The sequence below is a fragment of the Platalea leucorodia genome (assembly GCF_965183815.1).
Source record: "Platalea leucorodia genome assembly, chromosome: 6".
Classification (NCBI taxonomy): domain Eukaryota; kingdom Metazoa; phylum Chordata; class Aves; order Pelecaniformes; family Threskiornithidae; genus Platalea; species Platalea leucorodia.
The window spans coordinates 56,626,403-56,645,160 of record NC_138828.1 but is presented as its reverse complement, the minus strand read 5'-3'; the positions used below and the strand labels follow the sequence as shown (position 1 = coordinate 56,645,160).

Below are 18,758 nucleotides of genomic sequence, written 5' to 3'. Positions count from 1 at the left end.
GTTCCTCATTATTGGTGTACCCAAGAGTGACTGAAGAGCCTGAAAATCCTTTTGCTATTCCAAATCTGAAGTGATGGGCTGGTCTACAGCAAGCAACGGCTACAAGCTCTATTCAGAAACTCTGTAGGTTTCTTAGAAACAGCTCACACTTCTGTAGAAAGATAAATAACTATCTTAAAGACCAACGTGTCTGGCTTTGTTGAACTTTTATTTGTCAAATAATGCTTTGGCTGTGTTTCACAGCAGGATTTTATAGTAATACTAAATTAGTCCCTCAGGACCGACAAATATTCACCTGCTGCCAGGATGGTAGGTATATAATATTTGCACAAGAATTCACTGGCCGCTAATGTAAGAAACAGGTGACATTTGGTTCTGTCCTCGCAGCCAGGCATTATTACTTTACCATCTGTGGACTTCTTCAATGTGCAAAATCACTTAAACCCTCTATGTTTGATGGTACTTATCAAGGTCATGACCAAGCGATGCCAGGACTCAGCCGTTAGTGCTATTACCTAGTCCTGGTTTTGGGGGGCAGGGGTCTCTGCTGCCCGGCGCTGTGCTCCCTGCCTTAAGGATGACGTTGCTGAAATTGAAAGGTGATCAGCTAAATCCTATTGCCTTAGAAAAGAAATAGCTGAGCAGGTAAAGCCACAAGAAAACAGGGAAGACAAACAAGGCTTACGTGCGTTCTGTATGTACAGTCTGTAAGGTTATCAGTTACACCGTCTCCATCAGTCCAGAAAGCAGAAGTACCTATTTGCTGTCAAAGCATATGCTAAATTTAAGTAAAATAGATACGGCGTACTAGCATTAGGATTGTTCTGCCTGCCGGAGCAGAGGAACCACATGGCAAGCAAGGAGCAGCAGAGAGAAACTACGCTGTCGTGACCCCAACCCCGTGCACTGCCTGTCAGCTCACTGAGGGGACGGGGTGTAGCCTGCTGTGACAACAGGGCGGTGGAGACCAGGAAGGCAGGAGGAGAGGCGCTGGGGGAAGCTGAGCGTGCGAAAGGGGGAGGAAAGGGTTTTCCCAAGTGGTTACATGTTTGTCGTCGCTGGTTCCCCATACCCAAATTTGTAATTAAATGTTTTAAGTTAAATTCCCCGAGCCAAGTCTGTTTCGCCCACAAGAGTAACTGGTGAGTGACTTCCCTGCCTTTGACCCATGGGTTTTCTCGCTCTCATTCTTCCTCTTTTCTCTTGTCCTGCTGGGGGTGTTGAGCTGCGCGGGTGCTTGGTGCAAGCTGGGTCCAACCCATCACACTGGCCGTAGCCAGACTGACTCTTGACAGACTAGGAGTGGCTAGGTGGTGGTTACACCTTTAAACTGATGTTTCCTTATCTCCATCCTATGGGATAGAAGGTATAAACGTGGCGGTGTGACATCCGTCGGCTATGCATTAATGCTGTCAGAAACGGGAAAAGGGTGCAGGGAGGCAGGCGTGTGCAAATCTGAGCTACGGGTAACGCTATCACCGCTTGCTCTGAATAGTTCGGTACGTTTGCTCTGCCTGGGCAAAGAGCAGCCCAAAGGGAGTTAGTTCATTTGGGTCTGTTTATGGCTGTGTAGTAATAAAGACAAGCTAGAAAGCGCCACAGAGAGAAAATGAAATAAGTACTTGCGTCATCTGAAGATGCTTAGTGTGTTTGAGTAGATTACTTCTCCGTGGTAACGAAAGCGCCAGTCTGTTTGTTTTGACCCAGTTAAACTGCCATAACCCACTAAACTGCAACCGGTCCGAGGAGATCAGTCTTCTGCCTTGGAAGCGAGCAGCTCGCAGTCTTCTGCCTCTATCTGTAAACACTCCAAAAACTGAGGACAAAAAGTAATTTCTGTGTGAACTTGCCTCAGATTCAAGACTCGAGGATAAACAGTGTCTAGACACAGGGTCCTCACATAAGAAATACTACAACTGAGCATCAGTTACTGATGCAAGAGGAATTTAAAAGTGCCTGTTTTCAAGTAGTTATTAAATGTACAATTCCCTGCTGCTTTTCGCAAAGCCTGAGTAGCCTTATGCTCTGGGAATCAAAACCAGCTTGACTTCAGGAGGACTTCAGCAATAAGAGGTATGAAAAGCACGACTCCCTCCCCCTGCCCCATTACAGTAGATGACTGGCAGTGGAGTAGGGTAATATTTGAGAATTACTCCCACCAGAGCCCTACAGCCCGGACGGAGGTGATTTGGGGGAGTTTCTGTCCTAGTTCCGTGTTTTATGTCCAGTTCTGCCCCTGTTTTGCAGAATGACTTTGGCCATCTCCTGTCTTTCTCATCTCACTTTGCAGATGAAGAAAAGCACACGTGTGAAGTACTAATGTTTGTAAATGTTATGACAGCATGATCTATAAAGTATTCTTAAGTGCTAGCTGGGGGAAGGAAATGTGAGGAGAGCAAAGAAAGGAGAGCAGGAAAACAAGCAAGAGCAGAAGAAACACCACAGGGCTGGGGAACCGCTTTTCACCAGCTGCTCCACATTAGTTTCTTTGTGCGTGCTTCACAGCAACGTTTCCCTCCAACAATAAAGGAGACCTGTCTCCCTCAACAACAAACAATTAAATTAGCTACCCTGAAATAAGTCTTCGGGCAGGAATGCTTAAGGTCCTGCATCACTGCTTCCTCCCCACGCCCAGCCCGCAGCCCCTCCGCTCACACGCGGTCCAAGTTTTGACAGATGTCAGATGCACATGTGCGTCTATTTTATAACCGCCACATATTGGATTGTACTACAGAAAGAACAGAGGAGTTGTTTATGTGCTATCAAGCCATATAAAAGTGACCGAGGCCAATTTTAAGATCTCAGAAGAAAAGGGCCGAAATTTAAGCGAGATCCGCAAACGTTAAATTATGAAAGACAGCTTTTCCACGGCTTTGAGCTTTGGAGCAAGGAGTCGGATAACCTGTCTGATTTCTGCTGCTACTGACTTGATCCAGAAAAATGATGCGATTCCCTAACTCTCAATATTTGTGCCTCTTGTCTATGCCCATTGCGGTAATGTGTATGCCGCCCTCGGGAAAGGGGCAAGTTCTGCATTAGTGTGGAGAATTAGGCATTTCCAGTACCCCAGCCTCCAAAGTGAGGAAGGCACACTTAATCATGTAGCTATTATTAATGTTTGCCTGTTTTCTGCTTCATAACTCATGGACAGAGGTCTGCAGACATCCTCTAGTGTTTAGCTCAACTCAGCACATTTTATGGGTCTATCCTTCACAGGATTTTCATCAAAACTCCATGGGTTTTGACCATGGAAGGAAAGACTCTCCTCTCTTGGTTTCCTGAGCCCGTGTCCTGCTCTAAGCCACGGTGTTAGGCTGCCTCTGCGCTCCTCACCTTGCCTGCTCTGAACACTCACACTGCACTGCCATGGCTTGTCCAGAGCCACATCTTTCCCTTCTTGACAGAATTTAAAGAATCCACCATCCAGCCACCTCTTTTTTAATCGTGCCTGGTCCTGGCCTACCAGTGTTACCACCTTTTCTATTTGTTCAGTTTTCCTTATGTGGGTGTTTCCCATCCTGCCCATCTTCCCAAATACCTTGCATGATCCTCTACAGTCGTGATTTTGACATTTCTACTTGCCCGTCAGCTGCACCAAACATTCTTAGACTTACACACCTTGGAGCAGTCCCTCTGGTAAATGGTATGGCTTTACTAATGTCATCACAGTTTTAGTTAAGGTAGGTGAATCTTCACCATCTTGCCCCATAGTTGCACATCAGGCACCTTTACCAAGACGGACCTGTCAGACGTGTTTGGACAGAGAATAATTTTCTGTAACAGGCTAGAAAGCATTATGAGACTGCTGGCAATACCTTGCGATCTAGTGGGATGTGATCCTTGCCAAAAGCAAGCTGAAAGCCAGATAGGGAAAAGTTAAATGCTCAGACTGGCGGGAAATGAGTTAATGTGATACATATCCTGGTGAGAGAACTTGTTGAAGGACTTCCAGATGTCTGGTGTGGGCCCTGGAGAATCAGTACACGAGGGTAAGCACACTCATGCCGGGGAAGACTGAAGGGTCTGATAATACCTAATGAGCAAATCCAAGTCTAATCCTAGCACCCCTACTCGACCAACCAGCTACTAATAAGGATGCAGTGCACCTTAGTTACTGTCAGTCTAGTCAGCGTTGGTGCCTGCCTTAGTCTGATGTTCAGAGCGGCGTACTGGCTCAGCATACCAATCCCCCTGCTTTTCTTTGGCAGTGAAGGGCCGCGCTGTGCTCTGTGCACGGGGTTGCAGCTGGGGATAGAGTTACAATGAACTCCTGTCTTCAGCCTTGCTGACACTGGGGCTGGTTTTCCTTCAGACCAAAGGGGTGGGAACGGCCTCACACACACAGCCTTCGGAGGCAGGGAATAGAGTGAGTTTAGAGACCACTTTTAAAATGGGGAAAAAACCACCTTTTCTTCCCAAACTTCAAAGCAGAACTGACTGATGTGAACCCTGGGTGCAAGTCTGCAGTACTCTGTCCTTCATCTCCATCACCTTGCTGAGGACATGGGGACTTCAGGCAGCTGTGGGTAGATGATGACGACCAGGCAGCTCAGGTTTTCTATACAGTACAGCAAAGGTGGAGTTAGGCCAGGTGCAGGCAGGGTGCAATTTTTTCAGCCCACCTAGTAATGGATGGTGATTGAAGGCAAGATGCAGCATTGCAGATTGCAGCATCTATAAGGCCTCTACCTGCTTGCTCTCTTTCTGCTGGGAGCTTTACCTGTGCTCCAGTGCCTTCACGTTGGTGTGTAGCTGTTCAGGCTCAGGGGTGCAGAAGAAGTGAGCAGGAATGAGGACCTCCCTGGGCCTGCCTGTCTGCAGCGAGACTGCGTGAGAAAAGTTTACCATTGCCTGGGGTAGCAAGTTACAGACCATCCATTTACTGCTTTTTCTTTTTACTCCTTTTCTTTCACAGGAATACGGACATAGTCCTCTCCACTGGAGGAGGAACGTTTCATCTGTAGGTGACAGACACACAGCCTGCCTTCTGCTCTTGCAGTACTTCAGCATGTTACACAGTCATTAGCCTTGGACCAAGCATCGAAACACACCTGGCCTTCACGGCAGACCTTGCTGCAAGGTGAATGAGCTCAAAACAGCTCAAGCCAGAAGGAGGGAAAGCATCTAACCTGCTATGTGAGACTGGGAAACGAAGAGGAGTCCTGAAACTGTGCCTAGAGCAAAAGCCTGCCTGTTCTGCTGACCATCTTTTGATGCCCTCCCATAAAAGGGAAAGAGGCACTCTGGACTGCTGCCAGGGTTAGGCGTATGGGCGAAAGTAACTTGTAAGCTAAATTCTTCATTCCTTAAAACTGAATACCAGTTTCACCTGTGTGATGCTAGCTTCTCATATTCACAGATTCACATGTCCTCATTTAATGCTTTACAAAATGTCGCTGAAGCTGCAGGTATGCACCCTGCACACCAAGTGTGTTTGAGAGAACTTAACGACATGCGATGTGGCTTTTATTATCCTTACTGAAATGGCAACACAGCTGTTTCCTGCGTATGACAAATGTACTTCGTTCAGTCAGGGCTGAGGTTAAAAGAGGTGATTCGGAGATACCGGCCAACTACATGCACTTTGCAACATCTGGGCAAAGTCAAACAATTCAGCTGGATTTGGCTAAGGAGAAGGGCTGTGCAGCTTGAGAGCTGCAGGAGGGGTAGCTCTGCCTTCTGCAGGGCAGTTGGGCCTAGACCCCAGTTCAGCAAGCTCTTGTATCCCTGCAAGCTTTTCCTTTCACTCCCTAGGTGCCAGATATGTTTTCAAGACTGGAACAATTCAGGATCCTTTCCTCCCTTGCAAGGGGATCTACGTGTCTATTTTTCCATGTACACATACCCGTTTACAAAAGGGAGGTATTTACAGTCAAGTCTGTGACAGAGCCTGGATTTAATTAAGATGTCAGTGCAATGAATCAAGCCAAAAGAAAGAATTGCCAGAAAATACAAATCTTTCCTCCCACTCCCCTTCAGCAAAAGGATGCAATCTGTGGACTTACCGTGGCAGCCCCAGCCACATAACCCAGGAAGGTGACCACTCGCTGCTCTCGGAGGTCGCCTGCGTGGCCTCGGGGGGCGGCAGGCAGTCCCGCTCCTCCTGGGCTTCACATGCTCTCGTCTCCAGGGCTTTGAGCACCACCGATGAGTTGGTGTTTTTCAGCAGGGCGACGGCCTCGCTCCGGCTGACCCCCGTCAGGTCAATCCCATTCACGTTCAGGAGGATGTCACCTGAGACCGATATAGAACGGATGATAAAAATCCTGCAGGTGTTTCCAGGATCCTCTTCCCACCCCCACGAACCAGTGAGTCAAAGCTATGGCCGAGAAATTGCTGTCTGATGAGGCTGTTTCTTAATCCTATCATTTAACATGGATGTGAAGCATATGCTGGTAAACATGCCACAGGCGTGAGGGAAGGGGCTAGGTCCCCACGCACAGGAGCATTGCCAGGCTGGACAGAGGCTTTGGTCCTGGCTTCTTATCACGTCACATCCTGCATTTGGAGCCGAACGGCATAGCTGGGGTCCTGCTGCACCCACAAGCTTTGGTACGGGCACCTAATGCTAGTCCAGGTCTGCAAAGCCCACTTCCAGCTAACAAATTTTGTACTCAGCCTGAGCTTGAAACCTGAAAGCTCAAAGGTGGTTTTCTCCCAGTGCTCCCTAAGCTGAGGGTTGGCGTTCCAGCTGGCTCTTCAGAAAGCTTGCTTTGCGGAATAACATATTATTATTTTTATGTTAATACCTGTTTGAACGGCCACAAGCCAAAACATATTTCTGTATGCCTTATTTGCAATGTAGGCACAGTAGCTTTGGAGAAAAATGCAAAGATGTTTGGATACAGGGAGAACAATAAAGACATCATTAACGCCATGGAAGTGGCCACGGTGCCAAGTGCTCCGCTTACCCTCCGCGGCACGCTTCAACACCAGGGCTTCCCTGGGTGCCCTCTGCGCTTCGCCTGCAGGCTCCTCCAGGCAGGGGCTGCATTCACCGGCAGCCCAGGCAGCGCGATGTGGACATTAACCTCTTCTTGTGGTCTGCCCCGATGAGACAGACAACAGCCTCAGGGCTGCTCTAAACCGTGGAGGCTTATGGCGCTGTTATAACATCACGTATTCATTTGTTTCTAATTTTATCAAATTAACTAGGCTGAATTTTCCACGCTGCCTCATGATGAATATTTTTTGGAAAATGTATCCCACTGAGAGGCAGTCATTTCCTAGCAGTAGGAAAGGGGAAATCTGCTGGTTTGCTCCTGTTATCATGTTCTTACATGGGTTTTGATGAGCAGCCATAGCTCCCGCAAAGGGGAGGTTCCCACGCGTGCCGGTGCCGGGTGCTGCAACCCAGGCTCGTGGGGCTCGGCTGGGCTGAGCTGTTCTGGCCCACTTCTGGGTGCCTTCACTTCCCTCGCACTCAGGATTTCCCTCCAGCTTCTGGGCAGCGACTGGGCTGAAGCTGAGCATAGGGCATGAAGGGCAAGGGGACGGAGAGCTGTGTGGCTGCTGGATGCAGGGTCCCGAAAACTCAGAGTTTCACCATTCCTCTACTGCCTACCTATTCCCACAAAATGCACTGATAAAATACGCTCCTCATCTTACTCTAAAGGCTTATTCATGCAGAGCGGGAGAAGCTATTAATTTTATCACTCTGTTACATCAAGAGTCAAACGGAGTTATGAAGCCAATGTGTCCAGACATGATATTCAGTGTAAAGGCACTAATGTTGCCTCATATATGATAGGAATCCTGCTCCTTTATATTTCTTTCAAAGCCATGAATGATATGACAAACAAGCACAAAAATTTACATTAAAAACCCATGAAGGTTGCACAACGAAGATTTCAGTAGTTAGGAGATGGTGGTGCAAACTCATTTTCCTGTGAAAAACGATTTATTTTTTTTCCTACCAGAATATGCCTACATCCCATTTCACAGCGATGGTTACTGCTGCATATTATACCTTTTCTGGTAGCTGACTTGAGACCCTCTAATCTCATGCATCCCAAAATCTATGGGATGACTGAAGATGTCAGGGTGTGATGCTCTTTCACTATCCCTCTGTTTTTCAAAAGAAGCCTTTGAATTAAAGCAGGCTTTCAAAATCCCCTCTTTTTACCTGTTTTTATCCTGCTGTCTCTGCTGATAACTCCTCCAGGTTCAACACTTATCACATAGATAGGCAAATCCCATTCCCGGTGAGATGCTCCGCCTGCTACGGTCATTCCCAGGGATTCTGTGTGATCTTTCCAGACAGACACCACCTTCTCGTGACAGGTGACGGCGTGAAGGGCGCTCTGTGATGGAGAAAACAGCAAGAACAAACACAGTGGGCATGGGGACCTCCCTGACATCTTCGGCATTTTCTACTGAAATGAATATTCGTTGAGGGAATACCAAAGCACTTCACAGCCGCCTGCCACGCCTGGCCAGATGGCAGGCATGACTCTCTCCAGGGCTTAGGCATCTGCGGAGTCAGAGCTACTGCCAAGATAATCCATGCTTTAATAGTTAAAGTCAGACACTGTTGACTTTAACTAAGTCAAAAGTGTTTTAGTGTTGAGACTAATAGAAGCAGGTCTTTGAAACGTAAATAAGGAATCTGATTTAAAAAGAAAAATGTTCCTGATATTAATATCACTAGTGGTCCTCATGTCTTTGACTATCAGGTCACGGTTCTTATCTTGCTGCTTGCAGTCTGAACATCATCTGTTTAGTTAATGAGAAATGGTCCACCTGGGTTAAAGGAATAAACTTGGGGACAGATGAGAAGATAGACACTTCATTTGCTTTTCCAGATTTCTGTGTTTCTTTATAAGTTACTGGTGGGAATACACTCAAAGAATATGTGTTTCTGTTCAGGAAAAGAGAAGGATATTTACAGAGTGAAGAGTCAGCAGCTTCCAGGGTGCTCTTCCTAGGGCTTGTGCTAGGTCACTGCGGGGCAGCCACTTCCCCTGTCTGAGGACAGTCACCCCCTCACTCCTCCCCCTGAACAGGAAAAGTTACGTACACACCACCGGTCATGCAGCAACTAGGGTATGAGAGAGGGTGAAACAATCTCACAGGCGGCCTCGGGATGGAGAGGCAACGCAAGCTCCAACAAAACCTGTGAACTGAATGTCATGTTTACAACGCATCCAGCTCTTACAGAAGAGTTCAAGAGACAAGGATGCTTCTCCAGAAAATCTGGATTTAAATGTTAATTGCTTTGATTTCCTTAAATATTTCATAAGCTGTGTTCCTGGCATCAACTCCTGAAGATCCCAGCCCCTCTTGCAGGAACAGCACCATTCCAGGCTCATATGTAGATATAATAGCATGCTGCTAAATATATTTCAAATGTATATTAGAAAAACCCCAACCTTCTCATTCACAAGTGTGACCTCACATTTATAATATGCAAAAAAAAAAAAAAAAAATCTATAAAACTTATTTAAAGCCACATTAATCTCTTCCTAGAAATCTGAGATCCCACAAGGATATTCCTGGGCCAGCAGCACGGAAAGTGGAGCAGGCAGGTCCGCGGCTGCTCCCACACTGATGATGATGGACGAAAGAAGACAGTGGGGCAAGAAGTTTTTATGGGAGTAGGGCAGGCTAAATCTTTGTTTTGTGTTTTTTTTAAATGTATGTTTGGTGGAACTAACTTCACATCAGGATTTCTGTGATGCAACATCAACAACAAAACCCAGAACCTTTTAGCAGCTTAGCAAAGAATCTCTAGATGCTTGAGCAGAACAGTGGCTGCCACAGAGCTCCAGGAACAAAAAGGCAAAGACCTCAGTGGAAAAGGTCTTCTCTTACTCACCGGGACAAAACCCAAACTGATATAGTTGTTTGGACACATCACATCTGATCCATGCAGAACACAGGCACTGTGTCAAAGTAATTGGGCTTATGGCTTGCAAATGAAGCTAAAAATTTCTGAGGGTTTTACAACATTCCCTTTCAAAAAAAATATAAGTGTTCTAGTCCAGATAATTTTAACCTTTCACCTTTGTCTTTAAGGTGTAAATGTTTTAAACATAGTAGTTCTAGCTTTGTGCAAACTAAACTCAATGTTTCATCCATGTTTGTGCAAAAATATTGTCCTTTTTCCCTTGGAAAGGAATGGCTTTCCGTCAGGAAAAGGCCACTACCTGAAGCATGTGGGATAGGGGCACTTCTAACCTTCACAAAACTGCAGTCTGAAATTTTGTAGCAAAACATGAAATTGGAATTAGACTTGCAGCTCCAAGCATTCAGAGCAATCCTGTTACTTATGCAGTGTCCATCACATCTCAGACACCAAAAACATTAGCTGATAAACTGGCTAATGCTCTATTTTGCTCTATTTTTGAGGAATCAGCGCAAAGAGAAACAGATTTCAAAGCAGTGGTTGGTAACAAATTGTCCTGTTACATTTCAAGGAAGAATCATAAAAGTACTGGTACTTGTGCGCTCAACCACGTAGGACCAGTTTTCCTTTGAAGCTACTCTTCCACATGTCATTTTTTACATGGTTGCAGATAGAAAAGAATTGGGGTGACTTGGCTGAGACGAAGGCAGTGATGAAAGGAAAGTAAAGCCTTTCTCAGTAAACACACGTAGAGCTTTCTTGGAGGTACAACTGATAATGAATAAACCAGTTAAAAGGCAGTGTTTATCAGTGACTGCATTTCAATGCATTCTCTTCTAAACAATTGTCCTTCTCTGTCATTTTGAAGTGACCTCAGAGGTCAGGAGAAATAAAATATAACACTTCATCTCCTCCTCTTTTTAATTTTTTTTTTCTTTTATGTGTATTTACTGGAAAATAAATATTTACAGCAGATTATCACAATATCAAAGCCATGACATGTGTCTTGCAGGCAAAAGACGTAGCTGTGTCTGTCTCGAAAATGTACTCCACCTAAGGCTAACCTGCTCCTACGGTCAGAAAACACTGCCTGCTCAAGCAACAGGGCGACAGATTTGTTTTAAGTACTAGACAATTTGTTAGAAAGGAGTAAGAAAACAGTTCCAATGGAAAACAACTGCTATTTAATTAACGGCAAAGCTCCCACTGACTTCAAAGAAATCGAATCTGGCCTGTTTATGCGTTACAGCCTGGCTTAACAACCTCGGCTGCAGAAGAAAGTGTTTCTGACATCCCTTTTCTGAATCCAGGCAGCAGCCAGAAGAGTTTGGGCTGTGCCTCCCCTGTCTCCATACACGGGGAAACAGCTCGGTGAGAGCCTGTGCAGGACCAGTCTCCGGGCACACCATACGCCCAGCGTCACTGCCGCCAGAGAAGGACGTGGTCACTGCAGACCGTCCACCTCTTTCTCCAGCGCCTTGCTGGCTGCGTGGCTGATTGCCATTGGCAATGGCCTGAGAGAGAGCCGCCTCCTCATGCTTTCCAGATGGAGGCAGGCTGTTATGAGGGCAACGGCTTGGCCAAAAGTGGTTCCTGAGCCATCATACGAGCAAGACGGCCGCTGGAAGCTAGAGTTTATTCTTGGTGCTGAATACAGCCAAGGCTTGAAAACAGAGTTCAGCCCACGTTTACATACATGCTCTACAGCAAGAGCTGCTTCCCTCAAAGGGAGCATTCCTGACCTGCTAATATCACCTCCTACAGTAAGCTCAGGGGAGAAAAACCACCTTAAAATTAATCAGAATTCAAGTCAGTTAGCAATCTCTCTATCAATCACACATAATAAAGCAATCCCACTGATGGCAGCAGGTAGCAGACTCATCAAACCACGCACACATAGGAAACTCCCTCGACAGCAAAGTCCAGACAACAAGCATTGCCTTGGTTTTGAGCAGCAGCGTGTACTGCGTCAGGACACTGTACAGGCCCTAGGCTTGCAAGCATTACTTCTGCACTAATGTCTATTTAAAAACAAACAACATTTTAAGTCTGCCAAAGTCTAGAGTTTAAAGATCTTGAATTGTTTGCTTAAACCTTCAGAAAAAAAGCATGAGAAATTCAAACTGACACACTCATACCCTATAAAAGGGCAAATAACACTCCAGTAATGACTGTATCAGACAAAAAGCCCGCAGTGCCTGAAGCTCATCGTGTCCACCGATCTCCTGATCTATTGCCAGAGCATTTTCTCTAATATAAGCCCTCCACTGCACCCACACAAAGCTAAAGGGAGCTAAGAACAGCTCAGAATTTTCTTTTTTTGACTGTGATCTTCCCTGGAAAGTGCCCAAATGGTGGCACTGGACAGAACCCCACAGCCGCACACCCAGTCACGCACTTACATAGCGCCCACCTCTTGTGGCTAACTGGAAATCTCTCTAAAAGCCATGACCTATCCAACCGTTCATTCGCCTTTAAAGGACTGTTGCAAGGTCAACATTGGCCCTTCAATCTCACAGCTACCCAAAATAATGTTGGATTTACTAAGAATTCCCATCTAACACCTCTTGATACAGGAAGAGAAAATGAGGATCTAGGGCACTTTATGGAAGACAAGTCATGTTCTCAAATAATCCCATGTGGTATCAATTAATCAGACCAATGTGGCAGAGCTAGCAGGTGCTCGGAGCTTCACTAGAAATCATACAGTAGCAACACAAGCTAATTACTGTCCTACACATATCTCCCTAAGGAAGCCATTACTTCATTAGGAAGTAATGCCTTGCAGATGCATGATTAGTTGGGCACTATTTGCTACCGGGTAGTAGCTACCGAGAACTGGCTCTGCTCTCTGGTTTAACTCCTGCTGATCCAGTCTCACCTAACAAGGGCTGTGATTGTTAGGAAAACTAAAAATAGATAAATAGACACTAGTATATTTTTTACACATAAAAACACTGAATAATGTAGTTTTTAAAAAAAAAAAAAAAAAAAAACACTGCAAAAAATGGGTATCTATATTCGTAAAATGCAGAGCTAGGCTTGTCTCCTGGCTGACAGCTGTGCACCCGATCTGACAGCTGGTTCAGTCCAAAGGTCCCTTTAAGGACACATCTGGCTGCCCATCAGGCGGGGTGGATTTAAACCAGGCCTGCCTGTCCACCTCCCTGATGCGCCACTGGCACAGGTGGCCAGGGGACCAGCTGGCAAGGGTTTGCGTAAGTGATGACACTCAGAGCGATTAACGTAAGTTAGCCAGGCACATGACTTTAAATTTAGTGAAATAAACAAATTCAGCTCCTGCAAGGACATACCTTGTTCTGTCTATAGTGCAAAACATAACTTTGGGTGAACTCAGAAAAGGTACTTTCAGAGCTGTTGCTGCATTGGTTTCTGCTTTAGAACCTCATATATTTGACTATATATTTGCCTTATGCAGAGAGCATATTGCAAGTCTAAAGGCACCGAACACACAATGTAACTGGGCACAGAGGGGCGATTGGAGGGACAGTTTGGTAACCAGAGCCATATCTGGGCGAGATGGTTGCCCTGTGCTGCGTGGCCGTGGGTCAGGTCCGGCCGTGCTGCGCCCTGCCGGCCCTCGCAGCCCCCATCCCATGGGAGTGCCAGGTGCTGCCAGAGCAGAACCAATGCATTTTGGGTCCAAAGCTCCACAGAAAGACAGCATTCCCACAGTGACCAAGGGGACCACAGCTGCTGTCTGCCGCCAAACTGCCAGACAGCTCAGAGCGCAGGTATCTTAGGAAACAAGCAACAGACTAATAATTACCATAATTTTCAAGCATCTTATGGGAATCTCTCAGGCCAGTGTATGAAAGCTTTTTGCCTGAAGCCTTTGCTCCAGATGGAGAAACTTCAGATAAGCCTCTTATTTTCATTGGAGCGCCTTGCCCTGTGCTGGCTCGCACCGCCGGCCAGGTCTGTGCCCATGGCCAGGATGCGGTGGGCACGTCAGCCCCCTGCCCCACCACTGCCCTTTGCCTTCTCCTTCCCTCCCCACCCCAGGTGGAGACAGGGCAGAAGCAGTGTATAAATAACGAGGAGCACAGCATTTCGATTGCAAAATAAGACATGCTTCTTCTGGTGACAGAAACCAGAGATAACACTCTGAGACACTAAAACGCTAGCTGCCCTCCCAGTCCCCTGTCCCACAGACGGAAAAGAAACCACGTGAGCGCTCGTGCCCTCACCTTGCCGGTGTTGTTTCTCTCAGCGGGACAGGGTTGGGGGCTGCCGCCGCTGTAACTCCAGCCCGTCTCCTGCAAGATGTCGGGGGTCTGCTGCCTGGTCTGCCGTGACACAACGAAGTGAACCTGCTTCTCGCTGGCCTGCAGGAGGAGGTACAGCATGAATCCCACCACCCCAGCGCAATAAAACCCTATATTCGGCCCCAGAAGATTCACAAAACACGGGTCCCGTTTAAGCATAGTTTGCATTTCCCACTAACGTGGTTGCAATGACATAAAACAGTAGCATCAGTTCAGGTCAATAAAGTTCATAAAAATTTACTGCCAGCTACTTAATACTTCTCTAGAATATTTGGTGTTAACTCTGAAAAATCTTCCTATTTGCCCCAAATTTGGCAGGAAGCAGCGATCCACCACAGCAAGTGCTGATCAGCTCTCGAACACGCCTGCGTACACCACTGCAGAGCAGCAACCTGCCTGCCACGGGAGAGGGACAGACAACCAGAGCTGCTGCTGCCGGCCGGGAACTCTGAAAAAGGTGCAATTAGCCCTGTAACAAGGGATGTGCTCAAGCCTTGGCTGGTCAAAGTGGGGGATAAACGATGTAACTGAGTGCACCTGCATGCAAGAGCGTGACTAATGTCAGGCAGCTTAAAGAAAGGGATGTGCAACCATTTTGAGAAGTAAAATCCTACTGCACCAGAGCACAGAGAAAGAGGGAGGGCACAAGCAAGCACACAGAGGAATGGAATTTAGGATGGGAAACTAGCCCAAACTCTCACTCTAGGAACAGGAACTGCAAAAACAATTAACCCAAAATAAGCTCAAAATGCTTCTGGGCCTTTTTGCACAATGCAGTCATAATACTTATGTGCCTGAGAGGTGCTGCAAAGCTTCTACTGAGTTATGGTTGCTTATTATTTTTAAGGTATTCTGTGTGTGCCTGATATTAGTGTTATTAATTCTGTGTACAGGTGAATTTTTTCTGTCTTATTGAATCAGCACTGTTTCCCTAGAAGTAAATGGCTTCATTCTCCCCTCCGTGAGGCTCATATGAATCTGTTCAAGGCAACAGTGATGCAAAGACAGCTGAGAGGGAGTGGGGTTTAGCTGGGTAAATCAGAGATGTCTGCCATAAGGGCAAACCAACATACTGAACTGAAGTGCAGAAATAGCCCCAATGCTATAGAAGTGTACTCAGAAGATATTCAAACGAATCCTCTAATCCCGTTCTCTCCAGGCTAAAGACCCTGGTGTTGCGGCAGGCAGGAGAGGCTCTAAGGGCCAGCCTCCAGAGGGACTCCTGCCTGCTTGCTTGCGGGTTATTACCGAGGAACTGCTCCGTATCTAATGTGGAGTCCCCCGCAAGCACGTCCGGAGGTCCGATCCCCCTGGGGCTGCAGTAGCAGTGCTTGTTGGTACCACAGCCCCGGGGACATCAGACCTCCAGACGCGCTTGCTGGCATGCTGACGTGCCCTGCTCACTGGGGAGAAGCTCCAAGGAAAGCTGGCGTGGAACAAGCAGCTGGAAACCAAACCCAGATCCAGTCGCGCTATTGACATCAAATTTCCCGCAGACAATTAACAGAATCCAGAGGAGACCCCTGGGATTTTTGTTTTTATAGTTTGGTTTGTCTTTTTTGGAGCTGGATTCAACAGTAGTAGCTGAGAGTTAAAAAATGCTTTTGAAAAAGGTCACTACAGTTAAAAAAAAGCAACCTACCTCCCCTAAACCTCCAACTTCAAGCCTGAAATCTGCATGTTCCAGCTGTGCTATTTCCAAGGAAGATGGTATCTCAGAAAGAAATGTGCACTTCTTTGTTACTTTCCCAATACCTTGGGGGATGCTAGTTTTTTCACCAGCAACTCAAATCTCCACAGCTTCATAATATATCGTTTGGTACATACACACACATTTCAGAATAACTTTCTATGTATTTTTACCAGGTCTGTTTTTATGGAATATTAATTCCTGGACTCTGGACTCAACTGGTACCCAAAAGCAGATTGCTGTATCTCAGGAGAAAGGAAACCACCTTGGTTCCCTAGTTTGTAATATGATTGAGATGGAGCTGAACAATACAAGACTAAACCTCCTCAGGGCATATGGCGCCATGAAACTCCAGTTTTCTCTAAAACAAACAACTTCAACTTATGCAACTTCTGTTTAAAACTCATCTGCTGCCACATGGTTAGTCTCAAAGTTGGTTATTTAGAGGAAGGTTGTAAATGTGATTAATTCTCGTAGAATGACTAGCAAAAGTTCAACAAGAGTCTCTATTGCAATGTCACATTTGTCTCCAGGTCAGTCAAGTTGAGTAATTTCTCAGAAGTCCAGAGTGTTTTAAAAAGTTATCCAAACAACAAGCCCAGCTTTTGTATTTATGTACTTCCATACAAAAAACCATTACCATTTCTACTGATCAGAATATTAATCACTGCTTCATTCTGATCCTTCCCTCCCTCCCTCCCTCTTACCACTTGCTTTTCCCACAATTCCTTCTCTGTTTTTTATGCTGAAGGAAGAATTAAAGAAATGAGGTTAGCTTTGAGGCTGAATGCAAGTAATAGCTGAAACAATCTACTAGAATTAAAGTTTGTGTTACAGCCAAAGCAAATCAAGCAGGGAGGCAGAGCCACGGTGGCAACTTCTGAGCGTCTAGGAGGCAATTGCATCTGAAAAAAGGCAGCAGGGCTGCTCTCAGCACAACCCGCCCCGTCTCTCGCAGGGGTGATGGAGCGTGGATGTGCTCCACATCACGACCTGCTGTCTGCTGGCGGTTGTCGTGATGGAGAGGGGGTTGTGCACCCGGGGCAGCTGCTCCGAGCTGCGGCGGGGGAAAGAGGGAGAGAGAAGGGCGAACATCTGGGGGCAGTAAAGTCTGGCTCAACCGGTGCAGCTCGGCTTGATGTGCTCACACGAGCGCCCACTGATCTGTTACCTTGTTCCTTTTCTTGTCACTCCCATGGAAAACAGATGTGGAATGTCACGTTATTTAGATTAAAAGTGCCACATGTGACACAAGGCCATGACTAAAGATGATGTGACAAATGGGAAGCAGCAAACTCCCAAGTGTTACGATGTGTGCACGTTCCTAATTAGCACTTACGCGTTTTCTCCATTTCAGTTCTTGTGACTGAGCTTATAAACAGCCAGACACCTAATCTACTGATTGACAACTGCTTCACATATGCTATTGTATAATTGCTAAAGGCCTGTAAAATCAGATTCGTCTCAATTATTCATTATTTGGCAGTCAAAACTGATCAGATTCCACAGAAATCTGACGTTCTCCCAGCTGTGCTTGGCCTAACAAGACACCACCACCTTTCAGTGAATGCTAGTTCTGTTTTTAAAGAAACCAATGGTGTATTTGAAGCTTCTGCCACCATTAATTTGAAGACTTCAATGCCCTGTGAGTGACACGCTGAGGTCTCAACAGGCAGGATACTGTTGAGAAATCAGAGGACACAGTAAAACATCCCTTCGTGTAAGAAGCAAATGCAAAACACTTGTGGCTTCAGTATAATGGTTTTTCTCTGGCATAACATGGAAACAGGAAAGGCAAATGATAATTGATGAAAAAACATGACAAAAAAGACACAGGTTCCGGGAATTTTGCATTAGACAAATGTGATTCATAGAGCTCACATCAATGCAGTGTAATCCTGGCAGTTTGGAAACCTGAGTCTCCCCTTTGATGGGCATGTTGTTTAAATTCCCAGGGACTGGTGTGCATTTCAAGCATTATTATAAATAACATCCACTCTTTGGAACCCAATAAGAGCTTTAGTTGCGTTTTTAAACACTTGTGTGTGAATGGTCTCATTAGTCATTTTTTCCATTTCATTTCTAGGCTGCATGTGTTTTTTGCTTATGAAGCACTGTTGCCTTGTTTTGTAGCCATAAAGAACTGTTTCAAGAATACCAATTTTTTAGAATGGTTTTCATTCCAGACTTGTTCCCCTGGGAGAATTTAAACCTCCCCCCCCGCCACCTTCTGCTCCCAGTTAGTGAGCTACATAAAGTCATCCAGAAAGATGCATTATGCAAGGGGACGCCGTTTTCTTTACCTATGCTATAAACTTCTCAATAAAACTTGGCTACAGCCAACTGTGACCTATGCTACAGGAGGAATCCTTTCCACAAAATGCGTGGATTCAAATGCTTCTTTCAGTCCGACTCATGTTACCCTGATTATACCTGTCAGAAAGGGGAAGCAGCCAGCCTGATCTGACATCTTGTTATTGAGGCACATGAAATTCTTCAATATGTGAACACTCTGCATGCCTCCAAATGAAATGTAAAATTTCACAAGTGTAATAACTATTATAAATGTGAGATAACACCAACAAAAGAGTCTTGGCTTTGATTTTTATGTTGAAGTTTTCTAAAAACGTAGAAAGAAAACAAATGAAAATGGTTCTGGAGGGGAAATTAGGCAGAAGCTGACTGATTTTGTAGCTGAGAAAGGCACAGGGTTTTTTTCTGACAGTTCTGTGGTAAGACTGTTTAGTGCATTGCAGAGGCACCCCTTTAGTTCTCCATGTGAGTCTAAATAGAGATTTATAAAAACTACAGCTACAGATCTATTTTTTCCAAAACACATGGATTTCCATATGCTGGATTTAGGTAAGAAATATCTACAAGGTATGGAGTACCTTCAGTCATAAAACACACCCATGGGAAATCACCGAGTCTG

General features: G+C 45.8%; 1 protein-coding gene across 2 annotated transcripts in view; it reads right to left on the bottom strand.

Moving 5' to 3' along the window:
• The window catches only part of LNX1 (ligand of numb-protein X 1), a gene marked incomplete at its 5' end in the record, with an annotated part of 68,665 nt that overhangs the window by 2,014 nt on the left and 47,893 nt on the right, over positions 1-18,758 (bottom strand). For both annotated transcript variants that reach the window (XM_082314795.1, XM_082314796.1), the window contains 3 exons: positions 6,006-6,234; positions 8,126-8,303; positions 14,059-14,196. In XM_082314795.1, coding sequence (XP_082170921.1) covers positions 6,006-6,234; positions 8,126-8,303; positions 14,059-14,196 — 545 coding nt within the window. The remainder of the gene's footprint in view (positions 1-6,005; positions 6,235-8,125; positions 8,304-14,058; positions 14,197-18,758) is intronic.